This window comes from Platalea leucorodia, assembly GCF_965183815.1.
Source record: "Platalea leucorodia genome assembly, chromosome: 2".
Taxonomy (NCBI): Eukaryota; Metazoa; Chordata; class Aves; order Pelecaniformes; family Threskiornithidae; genus Platalea; species Platalea leucorodia.
The window spans coordinates 92,316,580-92,340,721 of NC_138824.1; the positions used below are offsets into that span (position 1 = coordinate 92,316,580).

A 24,142-nucleotide genomic window follows, 5' to 3' on the forward strand; every position below is an offset into this window, starting at 1 on the left:
ATTTTCAAATTCTAAGTAGCTTTTTTCCTGTCAGTCTGCCTTCTGCAATCACATTTCCCAAACTCTTCCTAAAGTTCTCATAAGAACGTGTATCCTATTGTCCTCACATACTATGTACGACGTCACAGCTGCATGCCAAGGTGAAATCTGAGTGCCCATTGCCACTTCATGCAGTTTTCCCTTCAAGGCTAGAAAGACAGCCATAGTATGCTTCAAAATACCCCAAGTCCAAATGATCAGAGAACTGGGACTGCAAGGTAAACTACAGTGCATACTACCTTCCTCCCGTTCTCTCCAGCAACGACACAAACAGTTTTCCTTAGTTTTTTAACGTGTTAGGAAGATTGTAAGAAGACTGTTTTAAGTTATGCAAGCCAAGCCAAAGAGCTGTAATTCTTTCTCTATTTTCACAAAACACAAAATAGAAAATTACAATACAAAAACTTGCACACCTGAAATGACAAACTGCCTAACAAACTCAGAAATAAAAGATCTATCAGCAGTACTGTATTTAACATTTTTTCTAGTCATACATGTAGTTTCATGAATACTATTTATGCTGTAAAAAAATTAGTACTAAAAAAGACATTATGAAACACAGGTATGAAACACAACAACTGGTTACTGAAGGCTTCCCTTAAGATCTGGAGTTTCAGCTGAGCAACCTTAAATCTGAATGCCTGTTTCTGTATTAATTTAAGCATTAATATAACTTGATGCTGAATCAACCAATCTACATTACTATATAAACATTTGTGCCAAAAGATAAAGTCATAGTTCAGTTCACAATTTTGCCAAATTCACAGGCCTAAATATGCAGCACCCCCCCCACACACACACACACACACAAAACATGTACTGCTTTTGTATCTTCTTCCTTTTGACTTTCCCTGACTGAACATCCTAAGGTACTCCAGCTTCTAATATGCACTGAAGGTTTATGCCGTCACTGTCACTACTTCCTCACCCTTCTCCTGTTTAACTGCTGTGTATTGAATTGTGTTTCCACAAAGAGACAGATCTTAATAAAAATGCATTTTTAAGAAATTAGGACAAAATAGCAAAAATACTGGAGCTATTCTGCCTATTTTCTAGCTCTAATGAGATATAGTTAAGCTTGAAAGGAAACAACTTTAACAAACTGATGTTTGATCCATTGTGTTCTGCTACCAGAATCCAGTGTAAATAAAAACTAATGGACAAACTAAAGTCTTGCTCAAGTACTTTCTGGAATGAAAGTAGGAATGATCTCAAGATCACAATAAGAACTTTTGTGTATCACAATTCCCATTGCTTTTGGAAGTCAAGGAGATTCTGCAGCAAACTGAACTTGTGGGAGTTACTTCCAGGGGAAATTACTAATGGCCAGTTACTACTGGCGGTTCCTGTAACGTCACACTGGACTCTCTTAAATGACTGGAAATGCAAGAGGGGTTGCTCAGACAGCCACAGAAAGGATTCTACACTATTACAGCTGTGACTCCCAGTATCAAAAAAGTTTATGTCTTTTTCTTTGATTCGTGTTCACATTCTAAAACCTTTTGCAATCAGATACTGACTGTAATGAATATTAGACTAGGGTTCTGAAGTGCACACAAGAAATAGTAATTTCATTATTTCTCTAGCCATTATAAATCCATGTTAAAAACTGTACATAACTGATGCTACTCTCAGTCTGCTGTCACCTTTCCTATTACAGTCATTAAACTCTACTAGTAATCTCCATGCTGCTCACTATTCCTACTGATATGAATACTCATTATCTTATCATTAATGAATCACTTCCATCCATTTATCTTTATAAACAACCCTATTTGTCTCTACTATTTAAGTTATTCACACCTTAGGAGCTCCAATCTCCAAACAGTGCTCACAACAATATTATCTTCTACCTCCAACATCTTGATAAGGTCTATGGTTGTAACAGACATCATTCGCTAATTACTTTTTATGTATTCCTTGAATTGAACTTTGCCTTGCTCTGATGGCCACCTGATTCATCAAGTGCATTACTGAGACTAATTAAATTATCAACCTCAGATGGCAAATGGATACTCAATGCACATGCCCACACTTAAACATGCACACCAGGCAATTTATATCCATATCAGAATTCATACCAAGAATACTATTTAATATAGCATGAGAAGTGTTCACAGAAGTTTGGGGTTCCAATATGACATAATGTTGTGTAATGCCTGTCTGCTTAACTGTAAATATATTACACATATACTAATATAATAACAACATATCCAAGAACACACAGAAAGTGAAAAAGATGGAGAATGTAAAAGTACACATAGGAAAAAGTCCAGAAATTTCAGATTTTCATAAGAATAACTTCTTGCAAAGATTTCATAAGCATAGAGGAAAGCTTGGAGTGAAGAAATGAAATAATTTATATACGGTGAGCTTTAACCCAACTTCCTTATAAATATTAGAGAGAGCACCATTTCTGATTAGAATGTCTATTTATGAGGATTGTACATAAGAGTAAGACACAATTTTAGTCTTAGATGTAGCGTTATGTAATCTTACATCCTATAATAATCTGCAAAGCCATGTTCCCAAAGATACCTGAATATGCCTCACAAAATCTGCTATGGATCATTATTGTTAGGCAAATAAATTGTGAAGTAAGAAAATAGGGCCTAAATAGGGGCTCTTCGATCAACAAAAAATTTCTTCTGATTTACAGGCTACCCAAAAGGAGTCAAGATATGGAATTACTTCTACCAGTTAGTGGGAGAGGCAATCCATTAGCATTTGTCCTACTTTCCAAGGAGGGAATGATGAACAACTACAGATATATTAACTGGAATTTAGGGAAAGAAGTCTTGCATTCAAGGAACTGTATGTAATTTAGGAATGATCAAAAAAAACTTGAAAGACAAAGATCCTGTACCAAAGGTATCCCAATAGATATGAGCATGCAAAGATAAAAATAGCAAAACCGTAGCATTTAGGGATGATTCTACAGAAGAAAAGAGTAAGAACTTGTACCTGTCAGCAATATCGTGCATACAGAGTACATTAACTGGAAATGTTTTGGGAAGAGCTGATCTCACAAACTCATGACAACCATGGCACAGGACAAAGGAAATCTTGTGTTCCATACCCGTTCAATGCCAAAAAATTAAGCTTCTTTTAGGATGGAATCATAGCAAGGGTGGGGCTGGATAGATATACACATACACACACACACAGAGTATTTATACAGATAGAAATAGATGGATCTACACATACACACACAGAGAATTTATTTTCAGACCAAAATAACTGCAGTTTCTTAAAATATTGATCAATTTTATCCATGTGGAAGCTATGTAACATTGCTGATTCTTATCTACAATCTTTGTGAGCATCCTATTGCCAAAAAAACAATCATATCAATATTAATGCTGTCTTGTAAAAATTTTCCTACTGGTAGTTCTTCCACTCTTCAACATCTTTCTAACATTCCTGGGCATAACCATTAGAAAATACACCAGGTGATCTAATGGGTGAAATACTTTTTAACTCTATAAGTGATCTAGGAAGACAAAAACTACCACTTTGATGTTTATCTCTATTTCCTAGCATGCCTGTCATCTTCAAAAAACATGAATTTGTTCTTCCTATAGTTTATGTACGAATTATACCCATTTACAAAGATATATAGACATTTTGGAAGAATACTCTTCTTCATTAATAAAATTTCACATAAATCAGGAAATAATGTAACAAATAAATAGTAAATAATTAATACATAATTTTTAAAATGTTTAATTTTATTAAGTTCTTTAGAAGAATGTATAAGCCTAAGCTCCATCACACAGTGCAATTTAATTAAGAAAATACAAGAAAAAAGGAGTTTGATAGACTACTTCTTAAGATCTCACAAGAAAATAAAGTTAATTCTCTTGTTTTGCAATGTAAAACTGTTGATAACTAATAAAATACTTTGGTACTACTCACATTTTTGAAAAAATCTAATAAAGAACTAACACAATAAGCTGAAATGGAACAGAAATTCCAGTAAATGTCTGTATTAAAGCCTGGGTCCACATACCATTATCAGTCCTTCAAATCTATGACAAAATTAGATGCTTTATTTGAACAGATTTTGTTAGAAAACCAACGTGTGACATAATTAAGAAACAGCAAAGCTGTTCAAGTTGCCGTAATATTTATCATGCAATCACTACAATTAATTCAATGAAAAAATGCTAGCTTTCAGTAACCACAAATTTCCCCAAACCCACACAACATGTGTTACATCCTTTCACTATCGCTCAGAAAAATAAGAATTTCAGAATACCACAATGAAACCAAAATGTAAATTATTATTAAAGTTATCATTGTGACCCTGCAGAAAATTTGCTCAAATCAAAAAGTCAATCCATCTCCAAGGATTTAATTTTTAAATGATAGTATTCTCCATTGGCTTATACCTCAAGTCATTATTTACACACAGCCAGAAAGTGTAAATGCAGCAGATTTGTAAAATATTACAATTTTAATCTAATTTATCAGTCACAGATTTGAAAACTCATTCTGCAAAACTGTAATATAGCTATTAAAGATGAATAGGAATGGAAAGCCAATCTTCAAAATTATATTAAAAAAATAATTTTTTCCAGAGTTGAATAACCAAATAAGCAGAACTTCAAAAATGTCAGCTGACACTTCAAGCCAAAGTGATAAACCGATGTACAGAACTTAATCAAATATACTTAAATTCCACTGTCGCTTTGTATAACGAAGTTAGACAGCAATATGTTCAATGTTTCCATTTGAAAATTGTTTCTCAGCTCTGTTTAACAATATTGACAGGCTCTACTTATTAAAAAGTTAATGCTCCTTGACACTAGGGCAGAACTGGGTCTGTGAGAGTCAATGATCAATCTGATAACCAGATTTTTTTCAATACTGTCAAGAATGACAGATGTTTTGAAAGAAGCCCCCCATTACTTTCCCTTATACTCCTTTCAGTGCATACCTTGCAAGTTCCTGAGTAATTAGGAATTCATTTAGTTCTTGCAATCACTTTTATTTTGCCACCAGCATGTTAAAACACCGAAATAAAACAGCTCTGCATTGCAGTGAGTATATTCCCCAAATAATTCCTGCATGTTCAGATGCAATCTGGAGTTCTACATAACGAAGAATGCTACATAATCCAGATTCATAATCCAGCCAGGCCACCTGTCAAGACCACTAACTTACCTCAAGAAACAAATCAGGACTAAGATCTTACTCTACCCTTGATCAAACAATTTCATAACTAGCAATCACAAAAAAACCCTGCCAACAACCACAGTTATATTCTGTAGGCTGTTGTACCATTCATTATTGCTATGAAGAATGCTTTTTCTATAGTGAAGCCTGTTACAAAAGTTCTGGTAGGCAATGTGGAAGCCAAAGGGATTGAAATTGGAAGGACAGATAAAATTAGGATTATGGAATACACAGATTTACTTGTGCATAAAGAATACAAACTTGATGAGGGTATAGGACATTCAACAATCAGGTTACTAGAGTTGCATGGAATTTATTCTCAGGCAATCTCACATAAATTACCAAACAAGACAGCCTGTAACAGGGAAGCCCCTCATTCAAGGTTTACAGTATATAATTTTATTATTTTGAGACATTTGTTACAAACACCCAATCTTCATGTCATTCTTTCATTGACATTGTAAAGATCTAAAATGGATATATAGAGGATAGAGACAGGAATGCATTGAAGAACAGGGGATTTCATAGTTTTTGATTATGTATTTATTCTACAATACTTATGGAAATTACTAACAGTTTGTATAACCTAATACCTGAAAGGTAATTTACTGAGCCTTGAGATTCCTCTAGAGACTTTACTTTAATGACATCTATTTTGAACAGCACTGAGAAAAACAGTTACACAGTTTTATATTTTTACTGAAAAACCAAGCCTTGAAAGAATTAGACACCTTTATAGCTAAAGTTACTATAAAAGGTGTCGTTAGAAGAAACCCTCAACACACCAGACAATTATTTATATCCAGCAGACAAAGTTTTAGAAAAAAATCAAAAGAAAACGGTATAAAAAAAATGTCATGAGACTGACAGATTGGATTTTATAGAAATACTTTACACTTCCTACCTTTGTAGGATTATTTGAATCTAATTTTACAGCCACTAAAATCCATTTACATTGCAGTCACTAACCCTATATTAATTCAGCATCAGAGAAGGATGTGCTCTCTGGCTGACATTATATGTGTACAAATTCTTTATGAATTCTGTTGTGACATTTTTTCAGACCCAAGAGTAAGTTAATCATGAGAAAGACAATTTTTGTAATATCCCCTGGAACCAGCCATGAAGACCATGGTGGCAGTATTTCCCTAAGTTTTACACATCAATCAGCAGAAAATAGTTCATAAAGCATTCACATTTTTCAAGGAATTTATGGAAATTGTCTTTCTAATCATGGAAAGCTTTGTGGGCACTGAAAGTGGTTTGCTTAGCATTTTTAAAGGTAGACTGATGGAGTCAAGCACATGACCTCCACTGAATTCCAAAGGCACTTCGTCCCTCCTCGGCTCTCTTGATACATATTAGGGTTGCACAGACAAGCAAACCACACATACAAAAATTATTGCTGCTCCAGACATGAGCACTCTATATATGTTTGAAATGGGAAAAGCATTATTTATAAAGAGGGTTTTCTTAATGGAGGAAAGGAAAGAATTATTTCCCTCTTCCTCCTCCCAGACTTAACTTTTGTTTTCAATAGTCACTTTTGCAGTATACCCTTATTTTGGTTGAAGCTATTAGATATATACAGTGAATACTGAGAAACAGGGTAGCATATATACATTGTAATTAATTTTTTAATGAAATGAGTTTTTATTAAGTTTATAGTTTAATATATTCCGTTATTAAAATGGAATAGTGAAGCTAAATTTACATCTCAAAGGCAAAATTAGCCAAGTATTGATTCAGCTAAATTACTTATTGCTAAGTATTCATTGTGCAGTAAATTGTTTATGGACATGCCTGTAAATTAGTCTGCTCATCAGCTACTTGCACATCTTATACCATTCTTTATATAGGCTGAGTTTTATTACTTCAGCAAATGAAATACTTATGTTTTTTAAAAATATTATGTATGTCCCAGTTTATCTATGAGAAGTTACCTTCTATAGCAGATACACTCCAGCAGCGGAGCATGTACGGGGCAAATCAACCAATCAATTCAATAATGAAGATATTCACTAGCCAACAAAATTACAAAAGATCCCATCAAAAACATTTCTAAAACTATTACTTTTTGGATTATCTTTGTTCTGCCTCCACCAAAGCTGCCAAGATTTCCTCTACCTAATCATCAAGTTATCTAAAGGATAATATGGTAAAATTTCAAAGATGCTGGATTAAAAAGGAGGAGGAGTTATTGGGCTGTCAGCAACTGCCCCCAGGGGAAACATTGACAAAGACAAAATCAGTCTGTTGTGCTCTGCTTCACAACAGACTATCAAGAAATTACAGTAATCAGGCAGCATGGAATGAACAACAACAGAATCAGTATCACTTCTTTTTTCTGTTGCCCTTTGTGCTATACACTTTTGAGTAAATAAAGTTTATTTTGCATTCCTAACAAGGTTGTTGGTCACAGTTTCCTCTTAGAGGAGGTTTTCCCCTTTCTCCTAATAACTACAGATAATGGTGGTCATGTTCTGGATTTACTGATTAAATCCTAATTTACAGACTAACCCTTTTGGAATTAGTATGCAAGCAAATGGTCTTCACTCACTACAATAGCACAAGACACTACGTAACATCTGCTGCAGAGTGCTGGAAGTGATTAGTATTGTTTACTTGGTTGAGGACACGATTTCCAGACACTGGTAGGTTTTGTAATCATGGCTTTTCCAACAATTCCAGCCCACCTTGCTTCAACAACTGTTCTGCAACAGCTTCTGGGTAAAATCCTAGCACAGAGAAAATGCATTATTCACACCTATTAATTTATTGCATGCATACAAGCATGAAATAGCTGGCCTTACTACTTCTCTCCCAATAGTCCTAGAGCAAAAAGAGCACACATGGTTGGACTGTCAAGCGGTACTTCACAAAGACAAAAAAAAAAAAAAAACACAACAAAACAAACCACCACAAAACCAACAAAGCAGAAGAAAAAACCCACCCAAAAACCAGATTTTGGCACCCAGAGAACACCCCTCAAGGAGGTCAAAGTTCAATCAGACCCAGCTCACCCTGGAATAGTCATAACTGTCATAAATCCGTTTAACACAATGTTTCTGAAAAAGACATAAAGTGAATAATTTTAATGAATTCGTTTTGAAGTTTGGTATTTCAGTGCCTTTCACTTTCATTGGCACAAAAAATATTGAGTTCACACAAAATGGGAAAGCCAAGGAAATACTTCTGTTGTCAACTTTCAGAAACATTCACTTCTTTCAGAGATAAAAGTACAAATGTATTAGAAATGTAAATGCTTTCACATCTAAAAGGCTAAGACTGTTGAAAAGAAAAGTTTCAAAGATGCCCAAAAAATACATTTCCTACTTTGTTTGGGGAGTTTAATAATGAGTCAAAAAATAGGAACATGAAGCTAGAGCTTTTTATGATATACAAAGTTTATTAAATGTAAATCCTTCTGTAACAGTGAAGAATTGGAGACTAGCAAGAGTTTAAGAAAGGATTTCACATTGCCATGAATTCCCATCAAACCAACAGAAGAGTGCTGCTGGTATATACATGATCTCTCTTTATTAAATAAGGTGATGCCACTGTCTACCAATACCTATCATTTTGAGTAAAGCAGCATTTGGTGCTACTGGTACCAAGGCTGAGAACGAAAGATCACTCACTTTACAAGTCCACACTAGTTAACTAGTCAGATTTTATCTTCTAGAATCTACATTCTCCCCTTTTCCCTCCTTCTCCCCAAAAGAAAAACTACAAAAAAAAACCCCGACACCCAAATCTTTCAGTTGAAAAATACATATTTAAATATGCTGACAATTTTTAGAGCACATTCTCCTGCCTTATTTTCATAGATTGAGCCCTCCTAGCAAACAGTATACAGCCATAGTATTTAGATGCTATCTGCTCTAGATTTAAATGCCAAAATAGAGTCACAAAGATGTTTTTTGTTGAGCAAGGTCCAAGATATTCTTGCTCAGGAACCTTCTCTGCAGTTGAGAAGAAAAGCAGAAATCATCTTTTTTGCCCTAATGTACATTCCACCTCTGCTGGCATATGACATGGATAAGGAAGGTGAGGAATACTGGTGAAATACTTTTCCCACTTTCAAATTAAACATGCAGGCAAGATAAATAGTAGGAAAATCATGCAGTTACAGTAATATAACAGTGTTTTTAAATAGGAAAATGTGTGTAAATACAGTTATAAAATATATTTAACTAAAACACTGAAAAATAGTAAGTATTATATTTAATAGTAAAAAGATCTTCTTGAGCAGGGAAACTAACAAAACTGTATTTTGTAAGGATTTATATCTTATGTCCCTCCACTGAAATCACAACTACCTCAGCACCTCCTACTCCATCTCCCCATTGACCTTTTGCCCTTCAACAACTCCAGTTTGTTATTTCCTTTAAATTTTTGTTTCCATCAGCAAACATACAAAGTATTCCCAACTTCTTCCAACATGCCTGAAACAACAGCTAGGCAAAAGACACTAACTGCTATAATTTGTTCCAAGAAATGCAAGCACTGACTGGTCAGGCCATTAGGCACAGAGATATTATGAGCTCATGCTGCAATCTTTCCCTTACTAGAATAATAATTTTTGTCATTTTCCTGTAATATTCCAATGCTTTATGAAGATTTTAGGAACCCTGTATTCTCAAGCCCCTTCTCTGATTTCAAAACTGATGGAATTGGCCACTGATTTCAAACCAGTGGAGGAGGAAGGGAGGAAAGACTAGCAAATGAACAGAGTGCAATTGTAGACGTGTTGTCCCCTTAGGAACAAGACTGAAAAACAAAGAAATCTTTTTCCATGGAACATACAGTAAAATCATACACTATGTCACAGACTTCTTGACTATAAACATATCAATAAAGTATAAGCTATAGTTAGATATAATTTCTCATTGATACATGAATTTTACTAGTATATTTGCAATTACAATAATATTTGCTATTGTAATACATAATTCATAGGGGCTTGGATAGAAAAACAGTTGTCACATTATTGCAAAAATTTACCTTGTACGTTAACTTTGTCTTGGTATAATTGGGCACCCATAAAATTTTTTGAGTGACCTTTCTCACTTGGCAGTCCATCACAATATGATCCTGTGCCAGAGGTTTCTTCCCTATTCCCTTAAGGCTAAAGATGTTTTCAGTGCCAGCTGTATCACTTCGTAGAATAAGCCTTCCCTATAACAAAGAAAGAAGAAGAAAAAGTTTCAGCACTGTAAGAGTCCCCTTTGGCTGCAAAACCAACTCCTTTAGTCTATTAATCTTAAATCCAGGCAACAAAGCATGTTTACAAGAAAGTGTTCCCATTGACTTTTCTAGTTCTTAAGTAAACTCTGCTGTTAATCAGAGAAGGAAATTAAAGAAACAAAAGCTTTTTTTTTTTTTTTTTAATTATGAAATTTAAAAATCTGAAGTCCTCATACTTCTAGATTTTATACCTCCTGGCTTCTTCCTGGAAAACAAATATCCAAGAAAATATGTTCTCATGCATCCTTATTCCTCACATAAAATATAACTTTGCTCAATCATTTCCATCTGTCCTTCAACTAAAATGTTCTTCCTAATTATTTGTTGTCAAAGGATTCAGGGCTCTTGGCTTTTAATAGTTTTATAATACTGGATTCCTAAACTACATTATATTTCGTTGGTAATGCATGCAGAAGGATTACTAATGTTTCACAGAATTTTTTTTTTTTTTTCCTTTGGCAATTCACACATTTGAATAGCAACCTGCAGTCAAAATCTCTCAGCTAGTATACAGGCAAAAATACGTATACCACTTTTTGCTAAAGGTGTTGTAGCCTTTGCTCTGCTTTTCATTTTAGCATTCAGAATAGTGATTATTCTGATGGCAAAAGCAGCTTCTAAGTAGTGGCTTAACCTATAACAGAAATTATTTTATGAAACAAAGTACGCATCACAAATTCATTTGTGATGTATGCATGCAATGAGAAATACTCAATGGTACTACTTTATTACTTCAATAATGAAATACAATTTAATATAGATATTTAAATTCAGACTAACACAATGTACATTTTTACGATCAAAGTTCAGAATCTCTACAAAGTAATTGGTCATTTCATTAAAATGGAGGGTTTGATAGAAGAGCAAGTAAAGGAAGAGATAATAAAGGGTGGTGGGGAAATCTATCATGCCTAATCTTAAGCTTGGCAAAGTTAGTTCCTTTGTTTTTTCACTTCAGTTAGTAGGCAATCTTTCAATTTCTGACTCTCAAGCAGATGCTTAAAGTTAGTAACTGCTTAAGCACTTTCACAATTTCGACACCAATGTAAATTTTATTGACAGAAGCATCCTTTTCAAATGTTGAAACTAATTTCCTTCTTACCGTTGTTACACACTCAGCAACAGGCTTGAACATGAGAGGATATAGGGCCGTTTCACCTAGACCCACATTTATTAGAGGAGGGCCATAAAAACCCTGTCCTTCCAAAATTGCTTCAAGTTTCCAGTCCTGGCTGGACATGTTACTCTGAAATCAACATAAAGATAGAAATTAGATTATGCATTTAAAGCTCTTAACATTTCAGCTTTTACTTGCAGTTATCATCAAATCAGAGCACAGTACTCTTTTTTTTTCCCAAAGTACTGGCTCAGAGCACCTTTGGGGAGAATAAAAACCAGTGTATTTTAAAAATAAATTAAGCTAATAATCAATCCGTTATTTCTGGCAGCCAGAGGTACTGGTACCAATACTATCAGTAGCAATGCTGTCAGCAGGAATACCCATTAGAAGAATATGTGCATGATATACCTAATGGTCACGATGGAATTTATAAGTATCATTATAAACATTTGCAAGTATCTTTATGGTGCTGTTTAATGCTTGCCAAAATTCTGTCCCTTTTCAATCTGTAGAAAACCTTAGTGTACCTGTCTGAAGAGCTGATGTGGTGTACTAGCATATATTGCTTCATTTGGCTACTGACTGTATTACGGGATCAGTCTTGCTTACAAATTAAGGATTCTGTCTCCAAAGGAGTATTTACAGTCCTATGTTCTCAGAAACTGGTCTTTCAAGAGACTAATCTATTTTAAAGAATGCTTGGCCTCAGTAGTATGAAAGCCTATTTAAGAATCATGTTTGTCTTGCATCCAGATGTATCACAAGACGGCTTGATCATGGTAGAATGTGAGATATTTTGTAATACATGCTTGGGGTCTGCATGGAAATAGTAAAACTAAAATTATGCTATCCAGCCTCCTACTATTTGAAGGAACCAGATGATGAAACATCCAGTCTTCAAAAAGGTTAATATTCATCTAAAAAGAAAATAAACTGGTATTCAAGAACTAATACCTGCCCTGTCAAAACAGAGAAGATTGATCTGGTTTATGAAAAGATGAAGTAATCCTTTGACTCATAATGGTCTTTATCCATGGAAAACTGTATATAAATATCAGAGATACACAATGGATTTTGGGGAATAGAGATGATACTTCAGTCCTCATTTCCTTCTTTGAAAGTCTCTCAAGCTCATCTATCTCAACCTCAGAAAGTAAAAACGACCACCCGTGGTCATCAGAGCTAACCCCATGCCATGGCACGAGACCTGCAGTATCATATATCTAAGGTTTGATTAATATGAATGATTAATGCTTAATTCTTAGTTGTTAAGAGGTAAATTTCCTAGTAGTTGAGCACAAATGCCTGTTTGGAATGTTGAGATTTATATAGTGCCTCAGTTTTTCAAAATATTTCCATCACTGTGGTCTCCAATTCTGTAATAATAACAGTTACATCATCTCTGGCAGAAAACATGGGGAAAAAAAGTAATTAACTGGTATCCTCATGCTGAAGATACAATGAAAGGGAAAAAAAGGCATCAAAAGATTATTTTTATTCTTATGCTTTTTTTTTCTCCACAAGATCAGGAACAACTTTATCCTTTTGAAAACCAGCTTGACCAGTTTTAGAACTGGCAAGTCATCAACCTTTGCTAATCTACTGTTTTAAAAGGTGGGATAGAGGAAAAACATCACCATGATTGTTCTTCTGTAAGGAAAAGAGGAGGACAATCAAAATTTGGGGGCTTAAGTTGTTTTGTTTTCAATGATTTCTAGTGCCATTGGTATCAGATGCTTCCTTTATCCACACTAGTGATGACTACACCATTAAGTATTTTTTCTTAATCTCAAACACAAAAACTTGTCAGCTGGAGACATGCAGTTGACAAACATGGTCACTTTGAAATTCTTCTGTAACAAATACTTCTAATACAGCATGAATCTGTCTAAAAATATCTTCTAAAGAAAGATATTCAGGTCAACCACAAACATTAGAAAATGAAAATAAAATATTTGTTAAATTCTACTCCCTTGAACTTGTGCATTAAAAACCAGTTTTAATTACTTAATCACCTAATTCTTACAGGATCCCTGCTTAATGTGAAATCATATCCAAAGCCTGTTAAGTCAAAAAACAATCACAGATTTCAGATTCATGCAGGTTCTTATTTTGGTTCTGTCACTAATTCACTGTGTGGCTTTAAGGAAATCACTTGACCATTTTATTTGCTCCATTTATAAGGTGTTCCATCTACCACACAGATGTTATGACAGTTAGTTTGCTAGTGTCCATAAAAAGTGCTTTGAACACTAAATATTAGGTTCAAGAAACTAAGTTTAGCAGATTGAACAACCCCATAACTCAGTTTCACTCTCTATGAACATCTGTGTTCCTCCATAGAGTATTTCAAAGTTCAGTAATTTGAATGACAAATATAACAGTGCTAACTAACAACATAAAAAGTATGGGAAAATTTCTGATAGATGCAGAAGCTCCAGCTAGAATGAATGTATATGAAAATGTAAAGTATCTAACATCTTACCAGAGTAACACACATTTCTTATACTGAACATGAAAGAAACTTCATGAAAAAAATAATGTTCATTCACAAAATTAAGCTTAAGATGTAAAAGGACAGGAACAACTTCACATTTTTATATTTGTTTGTTCATCAACGTTTGATTTTGCAAATTTAGGGCATAACATTTCATAGAATCATAGAATGGTTTGGGTTGGAAGGGACCTTAAAGATCATCTGGTTCCAACCCCCTTGACATGGGCAGAGACACCTTCCTCCTAGACCAGGTTGCTCAAAGCCCCATCCAACCTGGCCTTGAACACTCCCAGGGATGGGGCAGCCACAACTTCTCTGGGCAACCTCTTCCACTGTCTTTCAACCCCCACAGTAAAGAATTTCTTCCTTATATCTAATCTAAATCTACCCTCTTTCAGTTTAAAGCCATCACCCCTTGTCCTATCACTACATGCCCTTGTAAAATGTCCCTCTCCAGCTTTCTTGTAGGCCCCCTTCAGGTACTGGAAGGCTGCTATAAGGTCTCCCTGCAGCCTTCTTTTCTCCAGGCTGAACAACCCCAGCTCCCTCAGCCTGTCCTCATAGGAGAGATGCTCCAGTCCACTGATCATCCAGGCCCTCCTCTTGACTTGCAACAACAGGTCCATGTCCTTCTTAGGTTAGGGCTCCCAGAGCTGGACACAGTACTCCAGGTGGGGTCTCACCAGGGCGGAGTAGGGGGGGACAATCACCTCCCTCAACCTGCTGGTCACGCTTCTTTTGGTGTAGCCCAGGATATGGCTGGCTTTCTGGGCTGCAAGCGCACATTGCCAGCTCCTGTTGAGTTTCTCATCAACCAACACCCCCAAGTCCCTCTCCTCAAAGCTGCTCTCTATCCATTCTCTGCCCAGCCTGTATTTGTGCTTGAGATTGCCCCAACCCATGTGCAGGACCTTGCAGACTTTGTGACCACGTGTATGTATTCCATAAAAAGAGACAGACTAAGAGAGATACACATTCCTTCTCTCACAAACACGCACATACACACAGAGAGATTATATGCTCTGATTGGGGTACTGCTTATTTCCTTGCTAAGAAAACAAGCAGGACTTAAAAGTATAAAGCATGACTCCCGCATGAAATTTAAAAGCATATACTTAGGAACAGCTAGAGGTGGGGGGGGGAAGAACAAAGCCAATCTGTTTAGAAACTCACTGTTTAAGGGAGGTGGAAAAAACCCTTACCTTTATAAGTTATTTATCAGCTGTTTTTCAGCTAATGTAACATTCAATAAATCAGTGTTTAATAAATAATATATGAATATCTTCAAATTTATTTGTAACAAAAGATAGCACAGTAATATGTGATTTCCTTTCATTTTTTCTTTCTTAATGAACTAGTTCCTTGTCTACTTTCAGTGTTTCATAGAGCATCCACAGTATGGTCTTTCCGCAGACGTTAAGTCTCCTTGTTTGAATCTTCCCCCACTCTTTTGTCTACAAAACCTCAGAATAATTTTTCTATAAATTAACTCACTAGTATTCTTCTGTGGCTCTAATATCAAAAAGTTATATCAGGTACATAGACTAAACCATAGTTCAAATGTCAGGAAATATTTTACCATTTTTATCTCTTAAAGAATCTTTACCCTTTCTCTCGCAGCTTAAGCTCCTGCCCTTTTTTTTTTTTTTTTTTTCTTTTAAAATGGAAAAGTTCTCTAAATTTTGAGCAATAATTTTCTGAGGGAGATGATATTCCAACCTACACTCCATCTTTACTCTCTGGTCTTAATTCTCATGTGTCAAGGGTTTCATATACAAAATAGACATGATAAAACTATATATGATATAGTGCCTATGCTTGACATTTTTTAAATTGTATGTAATCTATTGTATTTTACTCCTCAACTTCTCTCATTTTTTTCAGAAACAATACATTTAGTCCTTAGATTAAACAACAACTTTTCACTTTCAGTGTGATAACTTTATTAAATAACAGATTAACAATTTTAAGGACAGAAGTGAAACGTTAGAAATAAGTCCATCAAATGTATAATTTGCTTCAAGAACTGCAAGAAACTATTTTTCCCAACAAGCTTTATATTATGTCCAATATGGACTTTGAGTAATAAAATTCAAGTCAGCATTTACATGCATTTGTGCATTTTACAACTGTAAATTTTAACAGTATTGATTGGGAGTCCAGTTTTTCAAAATTCTGAATCTTAGTTTAGTTTCTAGTAGTGAAGTGAACTTACTATTGGAATATCCTGAATCACTGCCTGGTAAGCTGGAGTTAGAAATTCAAGCTCTGCTTCAGCATGGTCTGTATTCACTACACATTCAATCTCATAGACACGAACATCGCAGGAGGACTTCAGAAGAATCTGACAGTGGTAGCAACCGGCATACCGAGGAATGAATTTTATAGGAAGCTCAACTGCATCACTTCTATCTAAAAACAAAACCAAAAAATTGCAATGTTGTAAAGCTTTTCAGAAACATTGAATTCACAAGCAGAATCTGGAGAGAGTTTGAATAAACTGTAGGAGAGTCTCCCAGCAGTGCATGTAACAGTTTAAAACAAACAATAGAATTTAGGACTCTTCTCATGAAAGCATAGCCAAATTTTTATTTTCCTAAAAAAAGGCATATTTAAGCATCTAAACAATATTTTCTACTGTTTTAGTAGTGCACAGAGAGAAGTATTTCAAAAGATCTATTACACCTAGCAGAAAAATTTAATGTATGTGAATTTCTGCAAATATCAAATAAGTATAGTAGTTACTATACTTTTGTCAACAGTTAGTATGAGATATATCAGAGATAATACAGTATATTTGGCTAATAGTAGCCTCAACAATGACTGGAATTCTGTTAAGTATAGTAGTCCTCATGAGAGCTACTCACTAGACTTTTCCTATGCCCAATTTTGGATTGAAAGTCTGAGATTGCAAAAATGCTAGGGGTGTCCAAGTTGGAACAGAATCATGAAAAATCCCATTTTCCCAATCCACAGCATGTAGGAAAAACTCCCCCACAGTAACCTCTAGAGCGAGGAAGAAGCAATACAAATGCTCTCCATCTTTGTTCATAGCCAGGTCTAACAATTCTGCTGCAAAGACTTCTTCCTCTGCTCTTGCTAACAGAAAGGATTAGACTCTATCACAGTATTTTAAGACCTTCATTAGGTCTTGTAGGGCAGTTTCCAAAGGAGAAGGGAAGGCACATGAGGAACTCCAGTGACTGGCCATAAAAAGAGTTCTCTAGTCCAGCTCTCCCAAGAGTCTCTAAGAAACCTGAAAAACTATATGAAGACTGCTGCTGTAAAAACTTTGCTGTAGTCTTATATGTAACAAAGACTATTTCTTTTCACTGTTTTCCAAGGTTAGAAACCAACGCCTAAAGTTGGAAAAGATAACGCGGAAGATCAGAGACAATGTAATAACACAATAGAACCTTACAGATAAAACTCCCAACAAATTGCTTCTCCCTGAGGATGAACACCTGACAGATTCTTGTGGAATTTCTCTTCCCTCAATAATTTGCCTTATTTTCTGATAATATCTATGACAACTGGACTCAAACTATTCTAATATCTTCAATGACAACTACTGAATTTTGAAAGTGCAATCAATCTTCATTTGTGATGCTGCTCATTCTGTTTCATATAGTGGTGCTCCTCATGTATTCAGTTCTCATCTCTCTGCAAATCAACAGCAAATTGAAGCTTTCTTGTTGCCTTATATCATCACTACTTCATTTTTTTCACAAAAATAGCTCAAGTTCAAGAGACAAATCATACAGAATGACATTATTAATCTTTCAACATTACTAGGCTATCAAAAAGATTATAAATTGCACCTCAGGTTTAACCCTCTCTGAAATAAATTAGTTTGTTCTCCTTTAAAGACAAGATTAATGGCCCAGTAATTTTTGCATTATTACTTTTTTTTGCTATTTTGTCACTAAGTTATTATCCCCATTGGCTATCTTCCACAAAAGTGACCTGAGTTTGTCAGTTATGCAAGGAATGAAACTGTGCTTTCCATTCTTCAGTTCATTAGTACAGTCCCTAATTTTCTCTGCCTACAAGAATTCTTTTAGGATGTTGAAACAAAATATTTATTAAAATTTAAAGTACACTTTTTAAAGACTTGCATTTCAAGATAAAGTAGTGTTTACAACATGTATTTGAAGAAAGATAATACAGTGTACTGGAAGCTCCAAAATATTTCTGCATGAGTTTTACTTTCGTGCATTAAATGGAAATTGTAATTACTAATAATTAGGGTTATCTTTCACTGAGTTGGACCCATCTTTGAAATGCACACTTGCAAACAGAAATGCCTCCTATAGAAAAATTTAAAAAGAAAAACAAGAGTCTTCCTACCCATCCCATTCCATATTTATATGGAATTATTTAGTTTGGCATTACTTTTGTTAAAATATTTGTTTCTTATGCATTGAAAAAAAAACATTGAAGAATAGGTCAGTTGAGTAATTGAAATATTACAATAAATTACAATCAATGAAAAGGAAAGCAAGTCAATTGGTGATGTTTATTTAACATGATAATGTTAAAATTATTACAAATTGTGGGAGGAGGGAAAGAGCAAGAATAGAAATGCTATTCTTCCATATCACAATCTGTTGGCATAATTTCTGAAGGTAGGAAACTATGGGCCTTCAGCAGTTATTTAACTACTTGCACATTATATTAGCTTTTATCAGCAATGATGGTCCTATCCATTAAGAAGCTCAAAGCTAAATTTCACAGTGAACTTATCTCAGTCTCTGACACCATCCATGTGTCACAAATAACTGGTTAACTTAACCTGAAGACTGAATTTGCAGGTATGGACTCCTGGAAGGTTAAATAAGCAACCATACTGAAGAGCACAGACTCTTCTGACTTCTGTTTATACATCAGGTCTTCAAATGAGCTCATCTGAATTAGAACATCACTCTACACAGTAGTCTAGAAAAAGCAACCACTCTTTTATGTGCACTCCTTAATGAGTGCTGTTATGTTTTGAAATTTTTGCTATCACTGTGTATGTTTATTTGTTTTTCTTTCACTTTATCTGAATACAACAGATTTGTAGAAGAGTTTCTAAAAAACCTACTGTTTATTGGTTCTTTTTCTACTTATATACAGTATATCACTACACATCTAAGCAAACAGTTAAATACACTTGATCAATAAGAAAAGGAAAATCTACTAAGGGAAAAAAAAAAAAAAGGAATGACAGCAAGTTTTCCTTAATTGATTTAAAAATGCAAATGGCAGAGACTTTTTTCAATGTCTTGTCATGAATACTCAGCAGCCATGTTCATGTATCATATTCAGAAGCCAGTGAAGAGCTGTGTGGCACTACAATAAAGTAGAACAAAGAGTTTCTTAGGGGTTAGTTGTTTAATAAACATTGCCCCTCAGTATTTCTGAAGAATACTCATAAAAGTTTTGGAAGCAAACAGGCTATACAGTCACTATGCCAATGGGCAACTGGAATGCTGACAAGTAAAAAGTTTGTTTAATACAACTCAAGAAACATAGTAAAGCTAAGGTGCTTTCTTAAATCATCTGATGCAGTCCCTATAGAAAAGGATTAGCCAAATTATAAAATATTACATTGAGAAAAATATAGTAGAGTAATAATTCAAAGGCTCTTTATCTAAAATCACAACAAAGATAGAGCTAAGATCTCTCTAAAACGTCTGCCCAAAATTTACAAATATCAAAAATTTCAAAAGTGATTCTTCATGACTGAAAAAAGGAAGTGGCTGAGACAAGATCTTTAAAAAATAAGCAACAGAGGCGAAAAGAAGGGAGATCAAGCAAAATTTCCTACAAACAGAGAAGAGAGCTCAGAACTAATAAAACGAGTGCATGGAATGCATAAGGAAGTATGACATGGAGAGAATCAAAGACCAGGTTTTTACACCACTTACTGCAAAAATAGTAAGTTAATGTAAAATTAGTAATGAAGGCTTAATGCCAAAGAGACATAACATGGGCTAGCTAGAGATTTCTGTAATACATGGTAAAACACATTCCTTTCTTTTTGCAATCTAGAATTCTCTAAAAAAAAAGAAGTTTTCTTTTAAAAAAGGAGAAAAAAGTCAGTAGTTATTTTAACAGAAGTCAGGAAGAAGCCACAACAACCTGAATAAATTAACTATAGGAACAATTCTCAAGAAAGCAGAAAATTTCCAACAATTCTTGATAGTTCTGTAGAGAAAACTTTTTCACCCATTCACTGGGGAGGAAAGAAAAAAACCAGGCCTCTTTTTGGATATTCCTTGCAAATATAACAGCAGGCAGCTAGCCAGCATTGTCAAATCCTGTAGTAACAGGCAACAGAACCCTGATATTAGCTTTTGATACTAAATCTAAATTAGATAGCAACATGGAACAACATTTTTTCATTGAAAATGCATTGTGGACTTTTATTTCTTCCTGGACAATTTTAATGCCAAAATAGTACAACCTAGCCATCAAAAAAAATATGGTTTTAGTTTTATTTTCCTCCCTAGGTTTTTTTATGCCTATCTTTATAAACTAGGAAAGAAAGTAAACCACACGGCATGACAGTGACCTGGAGGAGGGGATCAAGGGCACCCTCAGTAAATTTGCAGATGACACCAAATTGAGCAGGAGTGCTGATCTTCTGGAGGGTAGGAAGGCTCTACAGAGGGGTCTGGACAGGCTGGATCTATGGATCGAGGTATGTTGTATGAGGTTCAACAAGGCTAAGTGCTGGGTCCTGCACTTGAGTCACAACAACCCCATGCAATGCTACAGGCTTGGGGAAGAGTGGCTGGAGAGCTGCTCTCGTTTCTGCTTCTCCCTTTTTAAGTACTTCCAGGTAACCTGAACAGGACCTCTTTTCCTTAGAGATCAGTGAGAGATCAAGCTATTCAAGCTTTCAAGACCTTGAAATAATTACTATAGCACTTCCCTGAACCCTTCCTCATTTGTAACCTCCCATCTGAAGTATGGAAACCAGAACTGGATCTGATGTTCCAGTAATACCCTCCCTTTCATAAAACGGTAATAGCACTTTTCAATGCCTACACTGTACTTTTCCAATTACGCATTCAAGGATCCTTGTTTTTCAAAATTTTCCAAAACAGTCCTTAATGAAAGAGTGAGAGGGAGCTGAAGTCAGAAAAAAACAGAGTGGGAAATAAGGCTGAAAGCTTTAGTTCACACTGTGAGAGAAGTACTCTGCTACTTTGCAGATTTCTCAAACTTTTTCAGAGACATCACTTTGCAACACAGAGCCCTTCGTCCCCTTTCAACCTATGTTATTTTGTCTTTGATACATAACATTATTTAGTATAAAAACAACGTTGTTCAAATAAACCAAACTGCGGAGCTAGCTGTTCTGCTTAGTTAAAACTTAGTTAAAGCTGATCTTTCATTAACTGCTGAAAAGAAAAATAGGATGGATTTTTGTTTTGGTTTTCACAGTTTTACCCAAAAATCCATAGCCATTTCCTTCTTTCCCCACTATAATCAGTGTTGTGCTGCTAGACAGGAGCGGCAAATATACAGCAGATAAACTGCTTATGAACTCTATTAAACAATGATAATATAATAGCTCTGACTTGTCAAACATGCTCCTTACTTGCAGGAAGGGCATGTTCTTTTATACTCACACAGTTCTATAAATTAAGTCTGCAGGGCAGGAAATCTTTAGACAAAACTGTAAAAAGTAATAATTATCAAGATTATAAACATATATATGCACTACAAAGTCAGAGACACTGGCAATTAAATTTAAAAGTTTTAAAACATTGTCTGTACAAAATAACAGCAAAATGTACTAAATTTTAAATTATTATTTTATCCTAAAGGTGCACTGAATACGTGAAGGCAGACGGATGCTTATCAAGTTACAACTCTGAGCCATAAAACCTCTCTATTCAAAGTTTCTTCTGTTTTCACCTTTAGAAGGAACACAGGGAGTGACACTGGGACAGCACAACATTCTTCCAGTCACAGTATGGGACAAGTCCAAATATGCACATAATAATAAAGAAAATAAAATTAATCAAATAAATGCAACAAGAGGAAGTTAATGTCTTCCTCCCACATCCAGTGATGATGAGAAATGGGCACTGCCAACACCAGATCTATTACTTGCTTTAGAGAAGCAGTATCTTCTAAGCCTCACAAATGCAATGGTCTCAAGTCTGCACCAAAGACAAAGATAAGCCTTGACACTGACAGTCATGCAAGCAGATGTCAAAGTCCACTGATGAAAACCTAAATCACATATGAGCATATGACCTCTACAGGCTTCATTTGTCAAGTAAGCTTGAAGCTTTTGCTGTGTATCCACATGTTCTTCTTCTAGGCAGACTCCCGGTTTTGGTGAATCTTCTGAATCTCAATTCTGACCAGAGAATGAGGTAAAGGATACTCTGATATGCTTTCTGAGGATTAGCATCCTTCTTCATGACAGCAGTAAGCCTATTCACACACTACCATAAGAGAAAGGTCTTCCAAAAATTTTTCACAATAGAAAAAAAAACTGTAGCAAATATAACTATTCTTCACTGAATTCATTATTGCAGGTATTAAACACAAAAGAAATGCATTCAGTCTAATATTTAAATCCCTCTCACTTTTGCAAGACCAAAACAACTTTTTACTGATACATAAATGGTAGAAATAGCTATTCAATAGGTATAGCTGAAATGAAAACTATTAAGATAAAGACCTATATCATCATTTTTCAGAGCCACATTTTGAAACAGAATCATATTTTAAATAAATTCTTTGTATGAAGGAAGAGTAAAAAGGAATGCTACCACTTTCACTTTTTAACCCCATTTGTGCCTCACTATCCTGGACGATTAAGACCACCAAATGTAATTAAATTTTTATTACTATACTGTCAATTAAATCATACAACTGAACTTTGAAAGTTAACATGATAGGGAACTAGAATAAAACCTCAAAATGTAAACAGTAAAAGATAACAAAATTTTTATTACTGGACAGTGACTATGTAATTTTGCTTTAAAATATTAAGACTTTATTCAGGAAAAAAAAAAACAAACTAAAATGAAGGAAAATTTATACAGCATGTGGACCATGGAATACTAGGAAGAAACAACAGAATTACTGATAACGCTTTATTGAAGAATAGATTTAAAACCCCAGGAAATTGCTTTGAATACATAAATAAATAAATAAATAAATAAATAAAATATTAAAAAAAAGATTGCACTGATTAAACCCAATGCGGAGCAAGTATATGAGATAACATTTAAAAGTCATAGAAAGAAGGAGATAAGGTTGACCACAGGTCATGAAAAAATATTAATGCAAATTGTAAAACATCCCATGCAATTATCAAGAAAATATACAGTGATTAGAAAATATTACTAACATGAAAAAGTCCATTTGTAGATGATACAGTGTAGGTAAATGTTTTTACTTAGCTATCTGATATGACTAAAAAAGAAAAGGAAAAAATTGAAGAGTATCTTTCATCTCTAACAGTAAGAATGATGCATGCCAAATAATGATTTAAAATTTAATTCTTGATTGTTAGTTTTTCTGCACTTTATTTTTGGAAAGTATGGCAATGAAAACATAACATCACATATTTCTAACTATAGGCTATCATTTAGTCTACATAAGCAAAATACTGAGATTAGATCAACATTATAGACTCAGTTATTCATGGGTAACATTTTCATATATTAACACAGAATCAAAAACTATCAGGTTTGGGGATGCCATGTTACTGCTGAAGATGTAGATTTTGGGGCAGAATACAAAACTGAGACCCTCTCTGCTACGGAATGGAAATGGTACCTATCTTCAGGTATCATTCTAAGGCTGGTATTTCTTTTTCTTTTTGAAATTGCCAGTAAATATCAGATTAAAATTCAATAGTCATGCCAATCTGGGTATTTACTGGGCTCCTCTAAATGAAATTATGTTATATACAATGAAGTGACCAAATAGAATGTATTTATATTGTACAATCTACATACTGTTCATTATTACTGGTAGAAACAGAATTTAAATCCTGTTATGTTAGACAGAATATAAAGAATAAAAATAATAAA

At 34.6% G+C, this 24,142-nt stretch overlaps 1 protein-coding gene across 1 annotated transcript in view; it reads right to left on the reverse strand.

Moving 5' to 3' along the window:
- CFAP47 (cilia and flagella associated protein 47) overlaps positions 1 to 24,142 on the reverse strand; it is a gene marked incomplete at both ends in the record, with an annotated part of 347,065 nt that overhangs the window by 162,426 nt on the left and 160,497 nt on the right. Inside the window, 3 exons of the mRNA XM_082336357.1 lie at positions 10,228 to 10,401; positions 11,573 to 11,716; positions 16,303 to 16,499. Of these exons, the coding sequence (XP_082192483.1) occupies positions 10,228 to 10,401; positions 11,573 to 11,716; positions 16,303 to 16,499 (515 nt within the window). The remainder of the gene's footprint in view (positions 1 to 10,227; positions 10,402 to 11,572; positions 11,717 to 16,302; positions 16,500 to 24,142) is intronic.